Genomic DNA, 24,304 nt, shown 5'->3' on the forward strand with positions numbered 1-24,304 from the left:
TGTGGCCAGGCAGCTGACACAATCTTGTCTCATTATCACAGGTTTCAGGATCAACTACCAGTTCCCCAGTGTGGAGCTTTTTCTACTGGAATGCTTTGGGCCAGGGCTTCAAAAGTCAGGCATCTCTAAGCATTGGTTGGTAGCAGGGAAGATGGACGTTTAGTCTTGGGGAGGAGACAAAACTGGGCCACAGAGTTGGGCAGATATTATCATTAAGTATTGCATTAACATTTTGCGCTCAAAGCCGTCCTATTCTTTTCTCTTTTCTACATTTGCATAATTTGCTCTAGTAGCTTTTAGACTAAACCAGCAAGCCCTTGACCATCTGTGAATGAATGAGGTTCACTCCCATCTAATTATGTGCAATGCTTTTCCTTACCTTCATGGAATAAGGAAAGGATGGGTGCAAATACGGGTTGCTGCAGTCAATAGATAAATACCTTACTAGGCACTGTGCTAGTGAGTGCAGGGACTGTGCTGTGGGGGAAAGCCTGTCCTGCCCTTTGCAACCTGTAGGAAAGGCAGGGAGAAAGAAGACAGGGCATGATGTCATTGTTTGAGGAAGTTAAGAGATCAGAGCCTAGCGGTATGCAGGCACAGAGAAAAGATGAAGTTTCTGCAGTTGGACAGATCTGGGCCCAGGGAAGCTTTGCTTTTTGCGTGCTACCTCCCTGGGCATTTTACTTAGCTTTGGCTCCTTCGTCTGCAAAGCGGAAATAACACCAGCCCAACTCCCAGGGTTTTCATGCGTCTCAAGCAGATAGCTCCCCAAGAGTGAGTACTCAGTAGAAGTCAGTTCTCTCTAAGAACTAGAGCTCAGCGCATCTCACAGCTGAGATCCTGCTTTGGACAGTGCATTGAGTCACTCTAGATCTGCTCGCAGAACTCACAATAGCTGAGGACTTTCTCTGTGCCACTCACTGACACTTTCACACTGCCTAAAAGAAAGGGATCAAGGAAGATAAGTTTAGAAAAGTTTGTTGTTTTAAATCAAGGGTTTCCTGTGCTGGCAGCAAGTTTTGTAGTCGTCAGCGGAAAAGCACTGAGAGATATTAATAGATATCAATTAGTTTGTTATGACTAATGTATTTCTTTTTCATGTTATATATACCATAGCAGACAGCATATTTCATTTCTTCACGCCTCACTGCTTATTTTCCTTAGAAATGCTTGACTATACTATTATACTTCTAAAATCTCTGAAGATACAGATTCAAAATTCCCTTCCTAGTTTTTCTTATTCAATGTTGTCTATTATAAAAGTAACAGTACCACAGCATAGGTTTAAATAGAGCAGCTTAAAGTATCCACAGCTCTACAGTGTAAGTCAGCTATAATATTGACAGATTTCCTTACTAGTTATCTTTCTGTGTATATTTTCTGCATAGTTGAAATAATAACATTCACATCATTTTTATCTTTCTTTGAAACACATGTGGCTGCATGGTCTTAATAACCCTAATTTAAAACATCTGCAAGACAGTCAAACATAGATATACATGACTAAGTTCTTGTTGGACATTTAGGTCATTTCCCAAACCGTTTTGTGGTAAAGCCTGTATGATTAAAATCTTTAAAATATTTTGCATTATTTCCTTGATATAGCTTCATTATTGCACATATTGTACTAAAGTGTATGTTTTAAAACAATTTTTGATATATGCTACTAAGCAGCTTACAGAGTTTGCACCCATTTAGCAATCTACCAGTAATATATTAGAGAGCTCATTTCATTGCATCCTTGTGAGTCCTGAATGTCACCCTTTATATCTTCTTCTTCAATTAAAGTCCAAAATGATTTCTGAGAATCCCTTCTGTTCGTGAGTAGAGGACACGTGACTGTGGAATGAATAGCGAGATGTCATGGCTTAGGCCCAGGAGACCCCACTAGAATGTCAGGCCTTGAGCACGTTCCTACGTAGCCTCCTGCTAGTTCAGCTCTCTCTGACCCAAGAAGTACAGAAGCCGTGCGAGGGCATTCGATCCAGACAAGAAGTGATGGCTGGTTGTGTGGCTGCTGCCCGTTTCCATTCCTCCCACTTGGGACACTTTTCCTTTAGAATCAGTGAGCTAAGGAGACAGATCTGCCTGCTGCCCTGCAAAGGGTCTTAGTCTGGAACACAGATTTCTCCCTTACCCCTTCTCCTGCTCTGTTGTGGCAACTTGCCCACTGTGCTTGGTTTGCGAAATCTGTCTCTCGCACCCCTCCTGGGTTTACCTCCAACTGACACCTTTTGCCATCTTTGGTTTCCAGGTGCTTTATGCTACTTTTGTTCTTATAGCCGTGTCTCAGGAAGGCGTTTCAAGTGCGTTGAGTGTCACCAGGATTGAGAAATAAAGGGGCAGGGGCCTTGGATATGCCTCAGGATACATTCACCTTAGACCTCCAGTTCATCAGGAAACCCTGGCAATATTATGAGTGAAGTTGGGAGATAGAGCTCAGTTATGAAGCTTCTACATTTTATTCCTCTTTCTGTCAGGGAAAGGTTTAAAGCTGATGCTCCCTCATGCCCTAAAATACCACAGTCACCTGTACTTCCTAGAGAGTGTATCAGGTCCCAAAATACTTGATAGGAAAACCACAGGGGTTTCTCTTTTCCTCAAACAGAACAAAACCCTCATTCCTGCTAACCCAGTAACCACGCTCTCTGAAAGCCAGGCATGACCTAGGTGACCTTTGTGTGGCCTCTGCCCTTGCTGCGTCTTTCCTCCGTGATTTGGAGTAATTGCCTTGGCCTCTCGTGTCTTCATCCCCAGGATACGCCCAACATCACCCTAGAGTAGCTTATGGCAAAAACTTGAAGACTAATCATCTAATGAGAGTCAACCCTCTGAAGAAGAAAAGTCCTCAGTTAGGAGAAGAGAGAGAGAGTGGCAAGGGGAACATTCCGGAAGCCAGGCTCTCCAGTGCTGGCCAAACCACTGACTTGTTTTTTAAATTAATTTTGCTTCTCTTGCGTTAGATTACCTGTGTGTGAAAATGACTTTGGGAAATACTTGGTGTGTGGTTTCTTTTTAATGTATATAGAGGAAATATTTAAGAAAATGATAGATATAAATTATAGACAATTAAAGATTTAAAAGAAGACTTTAAGACTTAAAATATTTATGGACTTTACACTTCACTTTAACTGGTAAGATCCCAACACCAATTGCTTCTGATAATTAAGTATGTATAATGTAATACCACATGCAGCTAAAATCTGTACAAAGAATTTATACCAAAAAACCTCAAGAATACTATAGATAAATCAATGCAGAATTTTAACAAATCTTTCAGTAATGCAGAGGTAGGCAGGAAAAATAAACAGAAATGTACAATAGAGAGAAAAATAGGGAACAAAAAATAAAAATTGGCAGACCTAACATGCTGAAGCTGAAATTCCAGTACTTTGGCCACCTCATGCGAAGAGTTGACTCATTGGAAAAGATTCTGATGCCGGGAGAGATTGGGGGCAGGAGGAGAAGGGGATGACAGAGGATGAGATGGCTGGATGGCATCACAGACTCGATGGGCGTGAGTCTGAGTGAACTTCGGGCGATGGTGATGGACAGGGAGGCCTGGCATGCTGCAATTCATGGGGTCGCAAAGAGTGGGACATGACTGAACGACTGAACTGAACTGAACATCTTAATAATTACATTAAATGTCAATTTCTTCATTTGTAACAGCTGCAAACGAGAAACAAGCACGTTTCCCTCAATAGGCAAGTGGTTAAACCAGCTCTGGTTATGAAGCATCTACATTTTCTTCCTCTTTCCTTTCTGCCAAGGAAAGGTTTCCTCCACATCACGGAATACTACTCAGTGACAAAAGGAGCACGCGACATACACAAAGCTTGGTGGGTCTCAATGGCATTATTCTGAGTTTAAAAAAAAAGGGCCTAGTTCCACAGGTCACATACTCTACGATTCCATTTATACAAAATTCTCTAAATGACAAAATGGTAGAGATGGAAAACAGACCAGCAGTTGCCAGGGGTTAAGGATGATGTCGGGTATTGGAGGGTGGGCATCGTCATGAAGGGCAGCATAAGAGACGCCTTTGTGCAGATTCTGGTGACCACCACCGTCAACACCCACAATTACTCATTTGATAAAATGACAAAGAGCTATGTGAACATACTGTACTAACGTCAGCTTCCTGATGGTGAAACCGTACTAGAGTTTTATAAGATTTAACCATTGGGGGGGATTTAAGTGAAGGCTGCATAGCGTCTCTCTGTATTACTTTTGCAAATTCCTGCGAGTCTATAGCTCTTTTAAAATAAAAACATTTTAAAGACCATGTACACACTGCTATATTTAAAACAGATAGCCAACAGAGATCTACTGTTCAGCACCTGGAGCTCTGCTCCACGCTACGTTCCAGTCTGGATGGGAGGGGCTTTGGGGGAGGATGGATTCAGGTGTATGGATGGCTGGGTCCCTTCACTGTTCACCTGAGATTACCACAACATGGTTAATCAGCTATAGTGAAGTCGCTCAGTCATGTTCGACTCTTTGTGACCCAGTGGACTGTAGCCCACCAGGCTCCTCTGTCCATGGGATTCTCCAGGCAGGAATACTGGAGACGGTTGCCATTTCCTTCTCCAGGGGATCTTCCCAAGCAAGGGATTGAACCTGGGTCTCCTGCATTGCAGGCAGATGCTTTACCCTCTGAGCCACCAGGGAAGCCCCCAAATATTATTGGTGTTAAAAAATTAAAATTAAAAAACAAGCAAAAAATCTTACCGCCTATATGAAGTGATAAACAGATGTTTCTGTATCTGCCAAGTGCTAACTTATGAGTAACTATGGCAAGCTTAAAGTTCCTCAACCATCCCAAAGAGTTAAGGCATTTTAGGGGAAAAAGCACCTTATCTTCACATCACTGGACTAATGTGAAATTATCCATGTTGATCTTATCCTTGGAGACTCCTGAGAAAGATGTTAAAATAATAAAAAGACAATGAATGGCTTCTTGATCTGTGCTCCAGATTTTCTGGTGCTGGTTAGGCACAAGCAGCAAATGGGGTGGGGGGACCATGAGTCCCCAAGTGCTCCCTTCACAATTCTGGACTTCAATGTACCTGTCCACTACCCCATGTGAGCAGCTGACCCAGTGAAGCTGGCTGGAGAAAGGGGCCGGGCTCGGTGCAGAGAGAACTTCAGTTAGACCTCTGCCTCTAAACAGGTCTGAGGTCATGGATAAGGACAGGGCTCCCCAGGTGGCAGGAGTGGCAAAGAGCCGGCCTGCCACTGCAGGAGACACACAGGACCTGGGTTTGATCCTTGAGTCGGGAAGATCCCCAGGAGGAGGGCATGGCAACCCACTCCAGTATTCTTGCCTGGAGAACCCCATAGACAGAGGAGCCTGGCGGGCTGTGGTCCGTAGAGTCGCAAAGAGTCGGACATGACTGAAGCATCTTAGCATGCATGCATGCGCGGATAAGAGTACAGCTAAGAGGAAATGTGTCAGTAAAGACAAGGAGCAACACAAATGGGGCCCAAACAAGGTCGGAGCAGGACCCCGGCAGAGCTCACCGCTGGGCACCGGACTCCACTGCCCACTGCCTATTGAGCCACCTTGTGAGAAGCTCCACGGTGCCAGGGCGTTGGCCGTCCCCCGTGGTGTTTAGCTCACCTCTGGTTCTAGTGGTTCTGCTTGAACCCCAGGGTCTGAGCTGTGCAGCCCCTGCTACTGCCCTCCTAGGGCTGTGCTTCACCAACACGCCCACGGAGCACGTTTCTCCATTCAGTGATGGGGCTGACGTTTTCTTTATCAAAGTAACCGTGCACGTCACAGACTCAGCCTCCCAGCTGGTCATCAGCGACAACCTCTGGAGAGCAGGGACTGAAGAGGCAGGAATGGGGAGATGGAGTGCTTGAAATTTAGCCTCCATGCGGCTAACAGTGATGCCCTGATTATCACGGAAGATCCTCTTCTTATGGGGATTTACATCTTCTTAGGTTTGGTTTTCTAAGTTCTTTTCCTTTCATTATGTTTCAAAGATATTCTACGAAGGAAACTCATTCATTAAAGGAAATCTATACAGGATACTACTTACTCAACTGCAGAACTTCATGCCAAAAAATGAATTTCATCCTAACCATTACATTTAAGTGAGCTATAAAATTGAGAAAACCTTTCAGAACGTACGAATACAGTAAGGCCCCGAATACAAGCCCCACCTTACAACCAACAATTTCCTCCAGCCCAGGGACACTTCTGTCTGAATGATGTGGCAAGTGAATATTTCAGACCTCGGGGACCATGGCTGTGGAAGGATGCCTCTAGCTCATTCAAAGATGTGTGTAGTGTGCAACAGAGATTTGAGAAAGAGTAAGAGCCGGATAGGCATCTGGGCCTTGTATTTCTCTGAGCTTTGTAAACTCTGAGCTCAATAGGAGCTGAGATCACCAGAAAGGAATGGAACTGGGCCAGATCATGTTAGCATCCCAAAGAAATGTCTGTACAGAAAGAAGTCCAAATGTTAGGGCTGTATTTTTCAGTGAATCAATATAGAAAATTATATTCTTCAGTGCTTTTTGTTCATTTTTTTATAAACAAGGGAATTAACTTCTTTGTTATCCGTGACCCTATTTATCAGTGCGAAAGGAAAGTATGTTCCAGAACAAAAGATGTCCTTCACACCATCTGTTTCTTATTATCTGTCACTGGGAAATGTTGCAGCCTAGCACAGCTGCTTGGGTTTTCTTAGTTTCAGGACAATTAGAGAAGCTAGATCACTTTGGGTACCTGATATCACATCTATGTTTTTGTCCTTTAAAGGAGTTTAGGGGTAATTCATAAAGGATCATTATACCCCATATTTTGTTTTGAAACTATTTCCAGCCCTTTGTGGAAGGATGCAGATACCTTTAAATATAAAGATGTGTGTTTCTTCACATGTCTATTTCCTACGAGCTTCCCTTTCCCTGTAACTTCAGCTATTCTCACATCTGCCCACAGCCTGCTTGTGTTTAACATCATGGAGCTTTCTTGCCATCAGACACATGTCCAGGGGGGTCCAGTTGGCTTTATGTTGGAAACTCCTGTATGCTGGCAGAGCCTTGGCCCCTGCAGATGTCTGATTATGCCACCATGCTGCCTTCAGAACGGTCTACTCTTGTACAATGGGGAGACATAGATGGATTATGGATCCCAGGCTACCCTAGGTTTTGCAGGTTGGCCAAAAAGTTCATTTGGGTTTTTTGCACCGTCTTAAGGAAAAACTTGAATGAATGTTTTAGCCAATACAATATTTTCCGTTTGGGATCCAGGTCTGCAGACCCTCCTTGGAATTCAGAAATGGAGGCAGCCATTGTCACTGAAATTCCAGGCAAAATTCTGGTACCCAGAAGGTCTGGTTTCCTATACATGGGCGATGATCTCTAGAGAGCGTATATCCAAGGCATATATCCAAGCCAGTTTTGAAGAGCTGGGGGTTGAAGATATAAAAACCTATAGGATAGCCAAGCATCCTGGACCAGGTGGAAACCCACAGAATGGACCATGCACCTCTTTCAGAGAAGAGAAGCTCACACTCACTAAAGCGTCCACAGTACAGCCAGGCATTTTCAAAGACTCAGTGTGGAGACCGGGCATTATCCTCGGTAATCCAAATAAAAAATGGCCAAGTCCATTCCAGGCATAAGGCAATGGCTAGCCATAACTTTCTAAGGCTGGGGGCCACCACTGCCTTCCCATTTGAAACTCATGAAAGCACCCTTTGGCTGTAGGAGAAGGGCTGGGAAAGACTCAAAAGAGTTGAGAACACAGATGCCTGTATTTAATCAATTGCTCTGTACACACGCCCAAAATGCACAACAGTTGATTCTAAAACTAAGCAAAGGAATTACAATTTATCGAACACTTCCTATGAGCCCAAATCAGGTTGATCCTTAAGCCCATGGCTGGCTTTAGCAGCATGGCCTCACCATGTGCCCTATCTGTTTGGGTGGTCCCAGAGCCTAGGACCCGTTCTCCAGCTTCCTCATTTTGTCAAAGTTTGTCTTCCATGAGCTTAGGTATGTATCTCTCCGGAGCATCTCTGCCTGGAATTTCAAAGCTTATATCCAACGACCTGAATGACATCTCCACCTGGATAGCTGACAGGCATCTCAAAATTAACACATCCAAAACTGAGCCCCTGATAGCTACTACTTCCTCAAAGTAGCTCTTCCTGTGGTCTTCCCCATTTCATCTTCCAATTGCTCAAGCCCCAGTGCTTGGTCTTATCCTTAAGCACTTTCTCTCATATACATATAAGCCACCCACAATCAACTTGTCAACAAGTCCCACCAGATGTACCTTCAATCAGGTCCAAATATGTCCAAAGTCTGAGCACTTCACACCCACCCCAATCCAAGCCATCACCATCTCTCTCTTTTTTTAAATTTATTTATTTTAACCCGAGGCTAATTATTTTACAATATTGTAGTGGTTTTGCCATACATTGACATGAATCCTCCACGGGTGTACACGTGTTCCCCATCCTGAACCCCCCTCCCACCTCCCTCCCCATCCCATCCCTCAGGGTCCTCCCAGTGCACCAGCCCTGAGTACCCTGTCTCATGCATCGAACCTGGACTGGCAATCTGTTTCACATAAGATAATATACATGTTTCAGTGCCATTCTCTCAAATCATCCCACCCTCGCCCTCTCCCACAGAGTCCAAAAGACTTCTATACATCTGTGTTTCTTTTGCTGTCTCGCATATAGGGTTATCATTACCATCTTTCCAAATTCCATATATATGCCTTAATATACTGTATTGGTGTTTTTCTTTCTGGCTTACTTCACTCTGTGTATTTTAGTTTCATCCACCTCATTAGAACTGATTCAAATGTATTCTTTTTAATGGCTGAGTAATACTCCATTGTGTGTATGTACCACAGCTTTCTTATCCATTTGCCTGCTGATGGACATCTAGGTTGCTTCCATGTCCTGGCTATTATAAACAGTGCTGCGATGAACATTGGGGTACACGTGTCTCTTTCAATTCTGGTTTCCTCGGTGTGTATGCCCAGCAGTGGGATTGCTGGGTCATAAGGCAGTTCTATTTCCAGTTTTTTAAGGAATCTCCACACTGTTCTCCATAGTGGCTGTACTAGTTTGCATTCCCACCAACAGTGTAAGAGAGTTCCCTTTTTTCCACACCCTCTCCAGCATTTATTGTTTGTAGACTTATGGATCGCAGCCATTCTGACTGGTGTGAAATGTTACCTCACCGTGGTTTTGATTTGCATTCCTCTGCTAATGAGTGATGTTGAGCATCTTTTCATGTGCTTGTTAGCCATCCGTATGTCTTCTTTGGAGAAATATCTGTTAGGTTCTTTGGCCCATTTTTTGATTGGGTCCTTTATTTTTCTGGAATTGAGCTGTGGAGTTGCTTATATATTTTTGAGATTAATTCTTTGTCAGTTGCTTCTTTTGCTATTATTTTCTCCCATTCTGAAGGCTGCCTTTTAACCTTACTTATAGTTTCCTTCGTTGTGCAAAAGCTTTTAAGTTTAATTAGGTCCCATTTGTTTACTTTTGCTTTTATTTCCGTTACTCTGAGAGGTGGGTCTTAGAGGATCCTGCTGTGATTTATGTCAGAGAGTGTTTTGCCTATGTTTCCCTCTAGGAGTTTTATGGTTTCTGGTCTTACACTTAGATCTTTAATCCATTTTGAGCTTATTTTTGTGTATGGCATCACCATCTCTTATCTGCGTTACTAAAAGAGTTTCCTAACCAATCTTTCAGCTTCTGCCTTTGACCTACTGTGTTCTGTTCTCGATACAGCAGACAAAATGAGTCTTTGAAAATATGTTAGGCCACAAGATCCCACCAATGCTTCCCATTCACTCAGAGTGAAAGCTGACACCATTAGCGTGACCCCCAAGGCTTACATGAGCTCTGTCACCTCTCCCATCTCTGTTCCCACCGACTCTGCACCCCAACCACTGTGGCCCTAGCCAAGCCCATTTCACCACCCTTGAGGTCCTCGCTCTGCTCTTCCTTTGGCCTACAATGTTTTCTTCAGTTATCTGAACAACTTGTCTCCCCACTTCATTCAAGTCTGAATTCAAATATTAACTTTCTTGAAGAGGGCTTTCTCTATCCTCCTAAGATTTCAAACCCTCCTATGCTTTCAAACCAACTAGTTTTTATACAGATCACTCTCTAATATGCTTTACATTTCACTCATTTTGCTTTCTTTCTCATAAGACTGTAAACACAATAAATGGGGAGGTTTTGAGTATTTCCCATGTTCCTCTGTCAAGCAACAGGCACCAGACATAACAAGCCATGGATACATAATTGTGAATGACTCGGCGGCACCCATTCCACAGTCATTATAAATATTCTGAACACAACTCCCCTGGGCCCGAAGCTTACATAATCCCAGAGAAAACCAGCAGCCACCATCCTTTTCCTATTCCCCTTCCTAACTGAAATAGAAGCAGCTACCAGTCTTCCAGAGAATGTGGTACTTGTAAAGCAGGGCCTGGGGAAGGGGCTGTAAGCATTTAAAGATGCTCCGTCTCATAGTGTCTGATTCGCATCTCACCATACATTTATGTATTTGCCTTCTGAGATTTCAGAGTCTTGGATAGAAAGGACAGAGCTGGGACTGCTCACACCCCAACAAGCAGCCCTGACACTGAGGTCGGGCCCAGGTTGACACTTCTATGGGCAACCTGCCCACACCCACCACAGGCAGAGGGCAGCTTCCTGGGCAACCTGCCCACACCCATCACAGGCGGAGGGCAGCTTCCTGCAGCTGTGGTTTGAACAAGCCACAGAGCACCTGGGACCTCAAGTCTCTGGAAGTTTCGCTGGCAGAGGGAACCACAGGAGGATGCAGGTTGCATGGGGAAGGGAGGGTGAAAAATGAAGCAGCAGGCAGACTGCCATGCTCTCTGCATGCCTTCTTAAGGAGGATCAGGAAAATAAAATCAGAGCAAGGCCAACACCTTGCCCAGAGCGCATGGCTGGCCTCCTCCCTGTATCTGTTACCTTAGATTGAGCGTGTCCTCCGTGAAGCCTTTTCCTTTCAAGCTGGGTTGGAAAGAGCAGAAGCTAGACAAAAAGGGAAAGGATATTCCATCAGCAGAGTCAGGACCCTTTCACCACCAGGAAAACATTTTCGGAAGCAGGCTAGAGATCAGGTTCATTCTTGCCCTTCCAGTGAACCCCATCTGTCCCCAGATCTGGGTGTACCTCTGAGGCACCCCATTGGCACCCTCTGCCATTAGATGCTCTGGCCTAAATAACAGCAATGATAATGATAAAACAATAGCTGCAATCAAAATTACGTGTTTTAGAGACCTCTTCTGGGCTGGGCACAGGCATTTCCATTGCCGATTTCAGCCACCACTGCAGTACTCCAGGGACAGATGCCATCTTGCTTTAATGCTCCTTGAACAAGGGTGGGGCATGGTTGGTACCGTCCACTGCCTGAGCTACGGATGTAGAAGACTTCTAGCTCAACTGTGCAAAGCTTCGTGCAGGACACAGAAACCATAAGGGAACCTGAACGTGAGGTTCAGCGCTGCCTGTCTACTTCTTCAGTTTGGTTTGAAATGGAACTTGAAGGTGTTTTAGGAGGTGATATAACAGCAGTCCTTGGAAGAGCCTCAAAGGGAGAATCATAGTCAATGGAGATGTGCCCAGAGCTGGCTCAGATGGCCTCTCTGCAAGAGTTGTTTTCTCCACTCTGGCCCTGTCCCTGGGACCCAGCAGCTGGTCCTGGTGCCAGTGATAGGCCAGGGCCAGCAGGAAGATAAGGCTAGAATCTCTGAGCACAAAATGGCCTGGAACACGCAGGCCAGGGATGTCAAATCTCACCTCAGAACTTTTAGCCCCAAGTGGAGCTGAATATGACCACTCCTCTATTAACCCAGCTTCTACGTCATCTGTTCATGGCTAGGAATCTGCCTTTTGACCCCTTCTAGATTCTTTGCACATTCACATATCTCTGACTTTAATAATATAAATATAAAATTTAAGATCTAGCTTAAATTTCTTAGATTGATTAATCTCTTCGGAGAACGTTCAGTTAAACCAAGACAGTAAGCTTCTCTCTTTAAGAAAAAAAGCTATTCCATGCAGAAGTGGGAAATCAGTTGTTAGGAATTCTTTCCAATGAAATATGAAGTCAGAGCAACTAAAATTGGCAACTGGGATCAAAAAGAAAGATTAAGCCAAAAAAATTACTTGGAAAAATTAAAAACTAAGGCCAGAAAATTCTGGAAGATGCATTAAATATGTTGTGTCTGCACACTTTTTTCCCCTTCCTTCAGTTTTTACTGGCCCAAATTACTTCAGTTCATGAAATGGAGGCTGTTTCCCAGGATTGAGAGAAGGAGCTTTTATGGTTTTCTCTTTACTGTGTTCCATAACTCAAGAGTTCTGCAGGTAAGTTCTTTCTCGAGTCTAACCTAAATCCTGCTCACTGTGGGTGGAGAACAATCTCCTGAGAACAAAGCTATTCTTCTGCTGTTGGTTCATGGTCAGTTTCCTTAGCAGAGGATTTTTAAACTCTTACCTTTTGAAGACCTTACTCCGATCACTGTTGTGGAAGACAAGAAACTTGGAATATCCGTTTTGGAAAAAGATCTCCAGGGCAATGTCCTGTAAAGAGAACCCCCTTTTACTGCTCTGAAGTTTCCTACGACGGATGGAGACCTCCCTCCCCCGCCCCCTGCTCCCCTGCTCCACAGCCGACAGAACAGAGCCGTGGTGTGGGCCATCTGGGACTCTATGTCAGGTGTGGAAGGATTTCAGTCTAAAATGGACCCAGAGACTCGAAAGGGCAAATCTCAGGCATGTGTCCTCTGGAAAACAGAACTTCAGAACTGAGAGACCGATTTCCCGTAGATGCTTAATTGACGGAAAATGGAGACTTACCTCCGAAGTAATGAACATCGACCAAGAATCTCTCCCCCCCACAAACCAACGAACTTATTGCTTGGACTCTGAGTAAACACACCCACCTTGTACTCTTTGCCAGTAGACAGATACAGCCAATCTCAAACCCTTAACCCGTTAGCCTGTAGCTCACAAAAGCCTGCCTTTCCTCAGTGGTTATTCCCCTGTTATATTTGAATCAACTCAATTTCCAGTAAATTCAAGTTTGCCTCAGTTACCTCTTTATTTAGGTTGACAAAGGCAACACTTCCTAGTTAGTCCTTCCAACCTCCTACAGGGGATAAGAAGACTTTGGTAACAGTGATGAATTGGAGTCTTCACAGAGTAAGTAGGCGGGTAGGAGATCTCAGAGTTCCTTTGACTGAAGAAGGAAACAAGAGCCCAACTCACAGGAAAAGTGAGGAAGGGACAAAGAGAGGAAAGTGCCCACTGACATCTTCAGATACTTCTACTCCTGAGTCAAGGGTTTCACTTCTGGAACCGAAGGATCATCTTACCAGAAACACTAGGGGAGCAGGCTGAGTGGATGCAAGCCTTAATCCGGGCAGCATCCTACACTGACCTGCAGACTTGAGGCACAGGGATTTCGCCACATCCTGCTGAGCCATTTTGACGTGGCCACGCTGACATAGCAATGTCACTCCAAGGGTATTTTGCTAACACCTAAATGAACCTGCCTGCCTTCCTTTTTCCTTTCTTAGACTTGGAATAGTGAGCCCACATATAGGATGAAGCTCAGGGATGAGGTGGGGTCAGGGAGAGAATACTCAGTGCTTGAGGAAGGGCCTGGGAGAAGTGAGGTCTGAGCATGGAGGGAGAGATAGGGAGGGTGAGGGTCAGACTCAGAGATGGCATGCTGCATCCAATGGCAGTCAGGCCCTGCCCCTTCCTGGCTGGAAGCGAGTTCTCAACGTCCAGGTCATTAGACTTCTGAGCAGACCGAAAGTATCTGTAATGATAATGCGGCACCCTTCTCCTCTGCAGATGTACATAAGAGCCTCAGATTTTTTCCCTACATACAGAAGTATAAATAATGTGCAAATAGATGATGAGCATAGAGTCTATGGAGCCCATGACTTGCCCCAGCAACCTCGAGTGCCCAGGCTCTCTTCCTCCTGGGGGAGTCTAGGGCTGGGCAAATGGGGGCCTTGCACATGAAGCTCTCCCACCCCCACCTGGACATGCTCACACCCCCTCCCACTCTGGTTTCCACCACTGTCATGCTAACCGACCATCTGGAAACAATCGCTTTGTACTGGGGAGAAAGACACTCACTTGCTGATACCTAGTTGCTACTATGTATAACATGTAAATAGACATACAATTACTAAAAAAAATAATTTTTGAGTACTTGCTATATGCTCAAAATGTGCTAAGTGCTATATTATGTAACAGTGGAAAAGACAAGAGGTGGTGGCCTGTTCGCTGGAGAGAAATGGAAGCCCAGAGGTGCCCGACTGCAGAGCCATGCTCAGGACCCGGCCCACGCTGGCCCTGGTCAGAACCATCAGCTCAGGGCCTCCTCCACCCACCCCTTTCTGGCTCACTCTCTGAGAAGAGCACTGAGGGCTGGCAAAATGAGAACCAACGCTTTGTGGGCAAAAGCAGCAGAGAAGGAAGGAGAGGGAAAGAGCCAGTCAGAGCCAGCAGCTTGCCAGATCCTTGTCTGTGGGGGCAGCTGATCCTCCCTAGAATGAGTCCCTCTGAAAGGCTCCCTTGAGCTTTCGCTTCAGAGAATAATAATAATATAAATAACAATGAGGCCTCCAGCAGGAGGGTCACAAGACAAAGAAGTTTACAAAAGAAAGGTAACTTATTCTGTTCCAGAAGGCCAAGCACTGTTTTGTTGGCCTATGCAGAATAGAGACCCTGCAGAGAGAATGGGGGAAGGGGCCTGGGCCCCTCCCTTCCCACAAGGTGGTGCCTATCTCTTCCTCTGCCGGGTGTTGGGAGGCCCTTGGGCACAGTTGCAGCTTTGCTATTGGAGAGGCTGGACTGTTGAGGGCAAGATGTGTTTGAGGCCAGCGGGAACCCCAGAGCTGTTCCTCCCTTTGCCACTGAGGTGATGCTTCTAAACCAGATGGTGTGCCTCCAAGGTAGGGCATGAGGAGTATTTGGTTGTGACTCAGTGACAACAGAACCCTGCCTCTGGAAGGAGTCCGCTCTGTTTAGCAGCCGGATGAGCCCTTGAATACACCAGACAAGGTTCTGGGTCCTGCTTGGAGGGGACAGTCAGGAGATCTCTGAATCACTTGGCCCAGGAAATGACGGAGCTTGAAGGTAGATGAAGATTTGAGGAGGGCAGAGGGTAGAGGCAGTGGCCTGAGAGGTGTCCTTGTGGTCTGAACAGGGGAGACTGGCACTCAGCTCTCAGTCGTCAGCTCTGCCATCAGGCAATGGAGCTGCCCCGTCCTGTATTCCTGAGTCTCCAGGCAGCTCTGGGGCGTGTCACGGGGAAAATAAAGCAAAGAGGCTGGATGCTAAGTGACATGGTAAGAGGGAGAAGGGCCCAGTGGCCAAACGGCAGGGACTGGGGAGAGGGTGAAGCAGAGGGCAGAACTCTGTCCCAGCCAGGGGGCCAGCCCTGCACAAGCCGGGGCAGTTCACAGGTGTCCCCAAGGGCCCTGGGCTGGGCATGGGTGAAGGGGTCAAGAAGGTGTGCCCCTCCCGTTCAGATGGGGCCTCGATGGCGCCTGAACCGCCATCAGGCCTTAGGGTTAGGGTTAGGGAAGGGATGGTCCTTCCTCCGGGCCCCTCCCAGGTCTCACCTGTAGGGAAGGAATGGTCCTTCCTCCAGGCCCCTCCCAGTCTCACCTGTAGGGAAGGGATGGTCCTTCCTCCGGGCCCCTCCCAGGTCTCACCTGTAGGGAAGGAATGGTCCTTCCTCCGGGCCCCTCCCAGTCTCACCTGTAGGGAAGGGAAAGTCCTTCCTCCGGGCCCCTCCCAGTCTCACCTGTAGGGAAGGGAAAGTCCTTCCTCCGGGCCCCTCCCGGTCTCACCTGCAGGAGGAAACGTGCCTGCCGGAGCTCCCTAAGATCGCCGTAGCTGTGGCGCTGGCACGAGTAATGGTCAGAAGACCTGTCTTTGCTGCACATGTTGAAGATGAATGGGTCACTAATGCTGGAAAGGAAGCAATATGTGCAGTGAGAGGGTGCCCACTGGGGGCTTGCTCACCTGCCTGAACCTGCGTTTCTGGAACACATCGGGGGATGGGCCAGCACCCACTTACCTGATAACCCCTGTCTGTGTCAGCCCTGCGCTGAGGAGTAATATGGGACATTGGCTTAACCAGAGCGGGGGACACGAGGCCCAGGGATCACCTTCAGGACAGACAGTGATGCAGGGTGCAGAGCGTAAGTGTGAGAAGTCTCTCTGGGTATTGGGGTCAGAAATGGCTTGGTGATGCAGTGGGGGAAAAGTGAAAGAGATGTGTAGTTAGGTATGGACAGATTTCAAGTTCCCGAAGCATGACGCAGAAAAGCCTCCACTGAACAGTCCCTGTTCAACATGGTTTCGGACAACATGGCCATAGGGTAACTTTTAATGTGATGTTCTTAACTAGGGAAATCACAGGACACTAAATGCTAATCATGATATTGATTGACTGGGCCTTTGCTAATAGAAGTGGATTTCAGATTAAAACATACTTTGATTTGTCCCACATTTGTACGGGACAAATACAATTACCAGTTTATACCTGGAATTTGCACCCAAATCACCTGCTAGATCGCAAACTCTTTACCAGACTCAGCCCTCATCTGACTGAGCTGTGTATCTGTGGAGTCTACCCCAGTGCTTGTATAAGACAGACTTTCAATAAGTATTTGTTGAATGAAATTAAACAGAGAGCTGATGCCTTAAAACTGCTGACTAAAAGCACCGATCATAAAAAGACAGCTGGATGGTTTGGATTCCCACCAAATGAATCAAACGCTACATCTTGTGAGCCTGGCCACCGCTGTTATGGGTTGACTTGTCTCCCCCAGAAGATGTAGGTTGACGTCGTAATCCCCAGTACCTCAGAATGTAACTTAACTTAGAAATAGGTAGCAGAGGTAATGAAGTGAGGTCATGAAGATAGATCCCAATCCAGTAACACTGCTGCTGCTGCTGCTAAGTCGCTTCCGTCATGACCCACTCTGTGCGACCCCATAGACGGCAGCCCACCAGGCTCCCCCGTCCCCGGGATTCTCCAGGCAAGAACACTGGAGTGGGTTGCCACGTCCTTCTAGTATTCCCTAATAAAAGGGACACTTAGACACGGAGACAGACACACATAGGGAGAAGAGGGCCGTGTGACTGGAGAGATGTGTCTGCAAGCCTTGGACCATCAGGGATGGCCAGGAAACACTAGCAGCTTGAAGAGGTGAGGAAGGATCCTCCCCTAAAGCTATAGAAGGAGCCCCGTCCTGCTGTTACCTTGATTTCAGACTTCTAGCTTCCAGAATTGAAGGATAATAAATTTCTCTTTTTTAAGAAGCCACCCAGTTTTTGATACTTTGTACAACAGCCCAGAAAACTGGTTACACAGAAAACACAGTAACCCTATTCAGCCAAGAAGGAATCTCCCTCAAAGCAAAATATAACCTTCTAGAAAGGGTCTTGCTTTCTGAGGAAAGTTACAAAGTACCTGAGTCCAATAACTGCTGGAGGATTGGCAGTGTTCTTGAGTTTTATTTGGGATGTTTTTATGGTACATCAGGGAGTCTCTTTCAAGGTCTAAGGCTCAACTATACTCAAATTGATGGCAGTCTTTTAGAGAAGCATTTCAGAGTTGACTTAGCTTTATTTTTAACTGGCTTATTTATGTATCTTCCTTGGTCTCCATTGTCAAAATAAGACTTAATCTCTATTGATCTCACATGAGCTAGTGGCCCATCGCTGAGAACCGCATCTCCACAAGTGCCAGCATTTTCTTCAGGTAGCAGACAAGGGCTCAGAGAGAAAACACTGTCTGGTTAATAAACTCTTCTTTGAAGTATGGTGACTACAATTGCCTATGCAATTCTAAGGTAGTTAACTATTCTCACTACTCTCCTACTTACATTCTAGAAAAGGACATTTCCAGACTTGAGTACAGCCAGCCTAACAACTGGGTTTCTATTAAAAGTGCAGCTATAGTCAATTGGATCATGATTACATGCACCTCATAAACACAATCTAGCTAATCAATAAGATCTTATCCAACACTAACCAGAGGTGGAGAGTGAAGCAATGGATTATGCGAGTCATTTCATGGGCACTCCATGCATATAGGTGGAGTAGAAAGCTTTCATCAGCTCTCAGAAAGGCGAGTCTGCAGACATATTGTCCATATTGATCAGTATCAATAAAACATGAGCAATAAAATGAGATGAGTGTGCCAAGTATTAATTATGTGCCTGCCTTGAAAAAGCATAGAAGATTCACTGCATTCGGTGAACATTTGATATGGATAAAAGATGGAAGTTAGCAGAGAGAAGAAGGCCAAGCATTTTAAAACAAACCTAAATCAAAGGAGGGTGGGCTGACATCTATCCTTCCACAATCCTTAAATCCTTGCTTCTTCACATAGGCTGGAAATAATATGACACCTGGGAGTTAAAATTCTTGCTTTATTAGCAGGTAAGACTGGTTCCTCTATCAATAGTTTCAAATAGTGGTTCTCAAAGTGTGGTCCCAGACCAGTAGCATGAGCATTAGCTGCAAATTTGGTAAAATCTCAGGCCCTAGCCCAGATCTACCAGCTTAGAAGCTGGGATGGTGGTGGGTCCCAGAAGCCTATTCTATCAAGTCCTTCAGGTGAGTCAATGTAATTTAGCTTGACAGCCACTGAGCTAAGAGGTTATCTTATCATCACTTGAGCCTTGGATAACTAGAAAAGAAATTGGCATCTAAATTTCTTCACAAGTGATGAAAACATACAACTGACAATAACTAGCAAAAGTGCAAACACAATCAATTTGGTTTGGAATGGCAGTACTTCATAAACACTAGAGAATTATTCAGTAAGGGCTGATTGAACCCAAGCACGCCAACTATCAATACATTTGATTCTAGAGAAGAACCTCAGAGTTTCCTGCCAAAGATCTCCGGTATTAGTTGGTATAAAAATGACTCCAAATTTCTACCCAAATCTCACTCATCCTTCAAGACCCAAACCTTAGCTCCCTTCTCCAAGCAGCTGTCCCTCACCATACCAGCCACATGTCATCTCTCCACGTGTGAACCCCGAAGAGGCCTCGTGTAGCATGTATTTTGTCGCTTGATGATAGTGTACTCCAAACTCTTTCCGAAAGAACCTGGATATGCTGCTGATGGCATTATGGGCCTTGCAGGCACAAAGAGGCAGTGCCTGATGTCTTGCATAAGGATGAACAAGCAAGAAGTTGTTGACTCAGTTATACATATATATACATTATTTTTCAGCAGTATTTAACACAAAATTGTAAATCAACTATACTCCAATTTAAAAAAAGAGTTGTTGAATAAGTATGCTGATGGGACTGGATTGTATTATCCAAATAACCTAAAGCGCGATCCCTCTTGTCCTGTGGTGCATTTCACAGCAGGAGAGCCCGAGGAGCTGCTGTCTGGTTAAGGCTCCAGATTTTAGCTTCGGGGAATCCTAGTCATGGATGCCTGTGCCTTAAGGTTCTTCCGTTTTATCTCATGGCTCAGTTTCAGGCCCAAACCCGAGCCCATAGAAAGAACAAGGTGGGAGGCGTAGGCATGGGGTGGCTGAGAGGCAGCTTGGGGTCAGGGCAGAATCTGCCAGGGCCGGCGGGGCACTCACTTGGACAAGCAGTGGCGGGTGCAGTAGACGTCGCCCACGGGAGAGAGCGTGAAGTTCTCGCAGATGTAGAAGTGCTGCTGGCCGAAGAGCAGGAGCCCTTCGCAGACCAGGTGGCCCTGCACGACGACGAGGGAGTACTTCTGCGTCACCTGCAGGGAGAGGGTGCCAGAGTCAGGCGTGCGTGAGGGAGACGCACCCAGCTTCTTAAGGAGGGCAGGAGGACGGTGTCTGGTCGCCCGCTGCGCACTGGGAAGTGAAGGTAGCACCCTGAAAATGACGGAGCTGCTGCCCCCCAGCTGCACTGCTCTGCACTGTCTAAGTGGGATTTCTACACCCAACACCCTGCTTCATTATTTCACCTACCCAAGGCCACCGCATCGCACCGAGGCATGTAGATGAGTGTTTATCGCTCTTTTGAACATGTTGACATTTTCCCTCTCATTTTAAGCTCCTCTACAACCATGCAAAACACCCCTCGGTAAACAATGAGGAAAGTTTGTGAGGCCTGAGGCATCACTCAGTTACAGACGTGAAGAAACGTGTCAAGAAAACAGCTGGAAGGTGACTAGGATAGGACCTGAACCAGGTCTGCCGAGGACCACAAGTGGAAGACTGGTCCTGCTGTCTGCAGAGGCCAAGGCTGTTCCAAGGTGTGTGCAGAGGAGGCGCCAGCTGTGCCCAGATCCCTCCCTTCTGGCTCAAGCACATTCTCACAGCAGCTGAAGCTGCTGGCAGTTTCCCAGAATCCCCTCAGCTAAAGAGAGTGCCTGTCATGGGTGAGGTCCCCATCTCAGTGGTCATCTGTCCCCAACACGGGCCAGCACAGAGGCAGCGGGACTGGCCCTTTGCCTCCATTCACTTGAGCTCCCGTGGGCTCAGCCGCGGCCTGGCTGAGACCACAGTGAGGTCGCACATCCTGCACCCCACCCAGCAACCCGCACCCCAACCAACATGCCACGCGCGCAGCTCTGGCTCCGTGCTGGCTTTCTGGGGAGGCTGATCTGGGATGACGTCTTGGTATGAAACAGAGTCCCACATTAAGTAAGGACTAGTTGGGTCCTTACATAGAATAAATCTCTGAAGGAATGCGTGGGAGAATACATGAATTTTCGGTGACGGGAGCTCAAAGGAACCAGAGTAAGACCAAGGCCAAAATTTTCTCAGGATAATTCTGTGCTAATTCCAGCTATACAAAAGAAGAACTGACTTAAAAAAAAAAAAGAAACCCTACTATATAACCATTGGGCTTCCCTGGTGGCTCAGATGGTAAATAATCTGCCTGCAATGAAGGAGACCCATGTTCGATCCCTGGGTCAGGAAGATGCCCTGGAGAAAGGAACGGCTACCTTGTTCAGTATTCTTGACTGAAGAATCCCATGGACAGAGGAGCCTGGTGGGCTACAGTCCAGGGGGTCGCAAAGTGTTGGACACGACTGAGTGACTAACACTTTCACTTTCACATAAACATTGTAAGCCTTTTACGCATAATCCTTAAAACTGGGAAAGAAAAATTTTACTAGTCTAATTTAGAGATGAAAAAGAAGGATGCAGAGATAAGAATCTCACCAAAGATGGGTAAATGGAAGAGCCTGGGGTTGAAGCTAAGCTCCCTGCTCACCATTGGGAGCAACGATGGGGCAGCAGTGGTAAAACCTGGAAAGCTGCCGTGCATACCTGTTCTCACACCCTACTTCACATGGGATTTAGCCAAAGTGAGGGACAAACGCGATAAACAGAACCCTACCCTCGTGGGACTTAAAATCCAGTGGAGGAAGACACGTCCACCAATACATTATCAAAAACTGTGATATGCATTGAAAAAAGAAAAAAAATACAGGTTGATAATGATATAAGGCAGAGAGAAACTTGGAGGGGACATGATCTCAGACAAACTCTGAGACCTGAAGGATGGAAATGAGTAGTCATGGCAAGGCTGGGAGAAGAAATTTCATGGAACAGGAATATCCATCTCAGAGCACAGAGGCAGGAAGGGCAGATCTGGGGAGCAGAAGAGAGGTCAGAGTGGCTGGTGAAGCTGGAAAGCAGGCATGCTCAGGTCCTGAGGCCTTAGGTGTCTTCATTTTCCTTGGCAGGCCCCCATGTACCCGTAAGAATAAAATCTGTCTGCACTTCTGTAAATCTGTCGTCTGTCAACTCAATGTTGCAACCTAAATAGAGATTCTTAGGAGGTAGAGGAAAAGTTTCGTCTCTCCTGCAGTATAATCTTCCGAAGGGATTCTGTGCCTGCATAGTTTGTTTTATACATATTATCTTTTTTTTTTTTTACACAAATAGCATATTCATACAGATACTGGTCTGCATCTACTTGTCTTCCTTAATAGGCCGTCTAGCAGCCCTTTCCAAATCACTTCTCACAGAGTTGTCTCACTTTTATTAAAAGATACATACGGTTAGTTTGCACGGATGTGGTGCAACCCTCTATTGGTTTGTTTTCAAATGTTTCAACATTACAAGCGGCGCTGCAGTGACAATCCTTGTGCATAGGCCACTTTGAACACATACGGAAATCTGTAGTAGGTCTTCTAAATTCCTAGAAGTAGAACTGGAGGTCCAGGATGTGGGCAGTTCATACTCTGATCTAGCGCCAGACTGCCCTCCTGCAAGGCGACGCGAATTCACACTCCCACCAGCATTGTTGGAGGGTGTTTATGCTGCCTAGGCCAAGCTGTTGAAACTTCTTCTCTTACGCCTTTGTACGGAGGAGACTTCATCCTCAGGTTCGCAGGGTCGCGTGTGGAGCCTGAGAACACAGGCCTGTGTACCCCCCTGGCCTCTCCTGTCCCTCTGAGGCCCCACCCTTGCCCAGACTCTGTGGTGCCAACAGAGGCTGCAGCATGCTCTCGTGATCTCCTGGTGTTTTCCTTTGGGGAGAATTCAGTAATAACCAGAATAAACCAAACCACAAGAAGAACGTCTGGTGAGAGCTGGGTCAATAGCTTAAAAATGGATTCTGCTAGAAAAGAATAACATTCTAAAAACTGGAAAATGAGCCCCAGTGAAATATTCCCTGCTCTTCCATTTAAATTAACCCTAAGAGAGCTCCAACACCAAGTTCACTCATGATGAAGAAATCCCTCCTGCTACGACTCTATCAATCACTTTAAAAAGAGTAGAACTTCAGCTCCATAAGTAGAACATTTTTAAGATTAGTTAAGTGACATATTTTCACTCCTAATGGGTGGATTAGTAAGCACACTGCCACACCTGGCCCAGGTATGATAAGGAATAGGTTGTCTGGAAGTCCAAAACCGCCAGAGTTAAAGTTAGAGGGACAACGACGTGCTGGGACATTCTGTGGAAGCCCATGCCAGCACATTTTCCTAGAAGCAGGCCTCAGTCGAATGTCTGCAAAAGGGGAAATTCAGCTGGAGGCTCTCTCAAGATTTCTTCCAGCACTATTAGTCTGCAACTTAATGCAACACCTTCATTTTACAGGTAGAAAATGTAAGACTCAGCACCATCACGTGAGGCATCCGGTGACAGAGCTGACGTGTACGTTCCCTCATTGCTGCTGCTGTTTAGCCCTCAGTCGTGCCTGCCTCTTTGAGACCCTACGGACTGTAGCCTGCAGGCTCCTCTGTCCATGGATTTCCCAAGCAAGTGTACTGGAGTGGGCTGCCATTCACTTCTCCAGGGGATCTTCTCGACTCAGGGATCAAACCAGCGTCTCCTGCACTGCAGGCGGACTCCTTACCGCTGAGCCACCTGGGAAGCCCACGTTCTGTCATACTTGTCTGCAAAATCTGCTGCAAAGAAAGCTTCAGCTCCATTCACAGGCATCACGCTTCTCTTTCCATGCATCTGCTCACCTAGACCTTGTTAACAATAAATTCTGCTACACTGGTGTCTGGAATAAGTATCCTCTTTTTTTCTTTTTTTCTTTTTTTTTTTAAAAAAAGCACAGATTGCTGAGAAAAAGTTAAGCATCCAAAGGGAAAGAGGCTATTCAACTCCATTTACACTGACTACCTATGAACTCAGGATGCCTTTTAGATGGAGCATTCTGTCACACTCATAGTCAAAGAAATGTGTATTAAAACAATAAGGAGACACTATTTTTTATATGTCAACTTGGCAAATCTGGGAAGAAATATAACACAAGGATCTGTTGATGGCAGCTCATCTTTTCAGATGGAGACAAGGAGCTGGGATGACCCCTGTCTGCCTGCACTTCCACAAGCGAGCCTGCAAACAACCAAACCTTCGGCCTTTCTCCGCTGGCTCTGAGGAGACCAAGTGGAAAAGGATGGAAACTGAAAAGGATTACAAGTTCTGAAGACTGTTCAAAGCTCAGCACATAGCGCTAACTGCATTTCCTGAGGATCCACACATCAGTGGTTAAAGTTGGAACATGTTTCTAGCTAGGGCAGCTCTGTATATTGTAAAACCCAGACCCATGAATCTCAGCATTTATTTGCAAAGCTTAGGTAGGAGAGTCTCCCGGGCAGCTTGTTAAAATTCATATTCCCAGGGTACATCCCAGTTGTTCTGATTCAGCAGGTACAGAGTGGACCCTGGAATCTGCATTTGAATAGGCAGGCCAGATGATTCCTGAAGACCATACTTAGAAACTGAGCCAGGGACACCAGCCAGGCTGCGAAAG

At 46.0% G+C, this 24,304-nt stretch overlaps 1 protein-coding gene across 1 annotated transcript in view; it reads right to left on the reverse strand.

The window, feature by feature from the left end:
* Nucleotides 1-24,304, reverse strand: part of WDFY4 (WDFY family member 4) — a 232,750-nt gene that overhangs the window by 57,051 nt on the left and 151,395 nt on the right. Inside the window, exons 43-46 of the mRNA XM_052640371.1 lie at nucleotides 19,681-19,829; nucleotides 15,905-16,025; nucleotides 12,523-12,608; nucleotides 10,992-11,054 (exon numbers count right to left, since the gene is read on the reverse strand). Coding sequence (XP_052496331.1) covers nucleotides 10,992-11,054; nucleotides 12,523-12,608; nucleotides 15,905-16,025; nucleotides 19,681-19,829 — 419 coding nt within the window. The remainder of the gene's footprint in view (nucleotides 1-10,991; nucleotides 11,055-12,522; nucleotides 12,609-15,904; nucleotides 16,026-19,680; nucleotides 19,830-24,304) is intronic.

Source organism: Budorcas taxicolor, chromosome 5, assembly GCF_023091745.1.
Source record: "Budorcas taxicolor isolate Tak-1 chromosome 5, Takin1.1, whole genome shotgun sequence".
Classification (NCBI taxonomy): Eukaryota; Metazoa; Chordata; class Mammalia; order Artiodactyla; family Bovidae; genus Budorcas; species Budorcas taxicolor.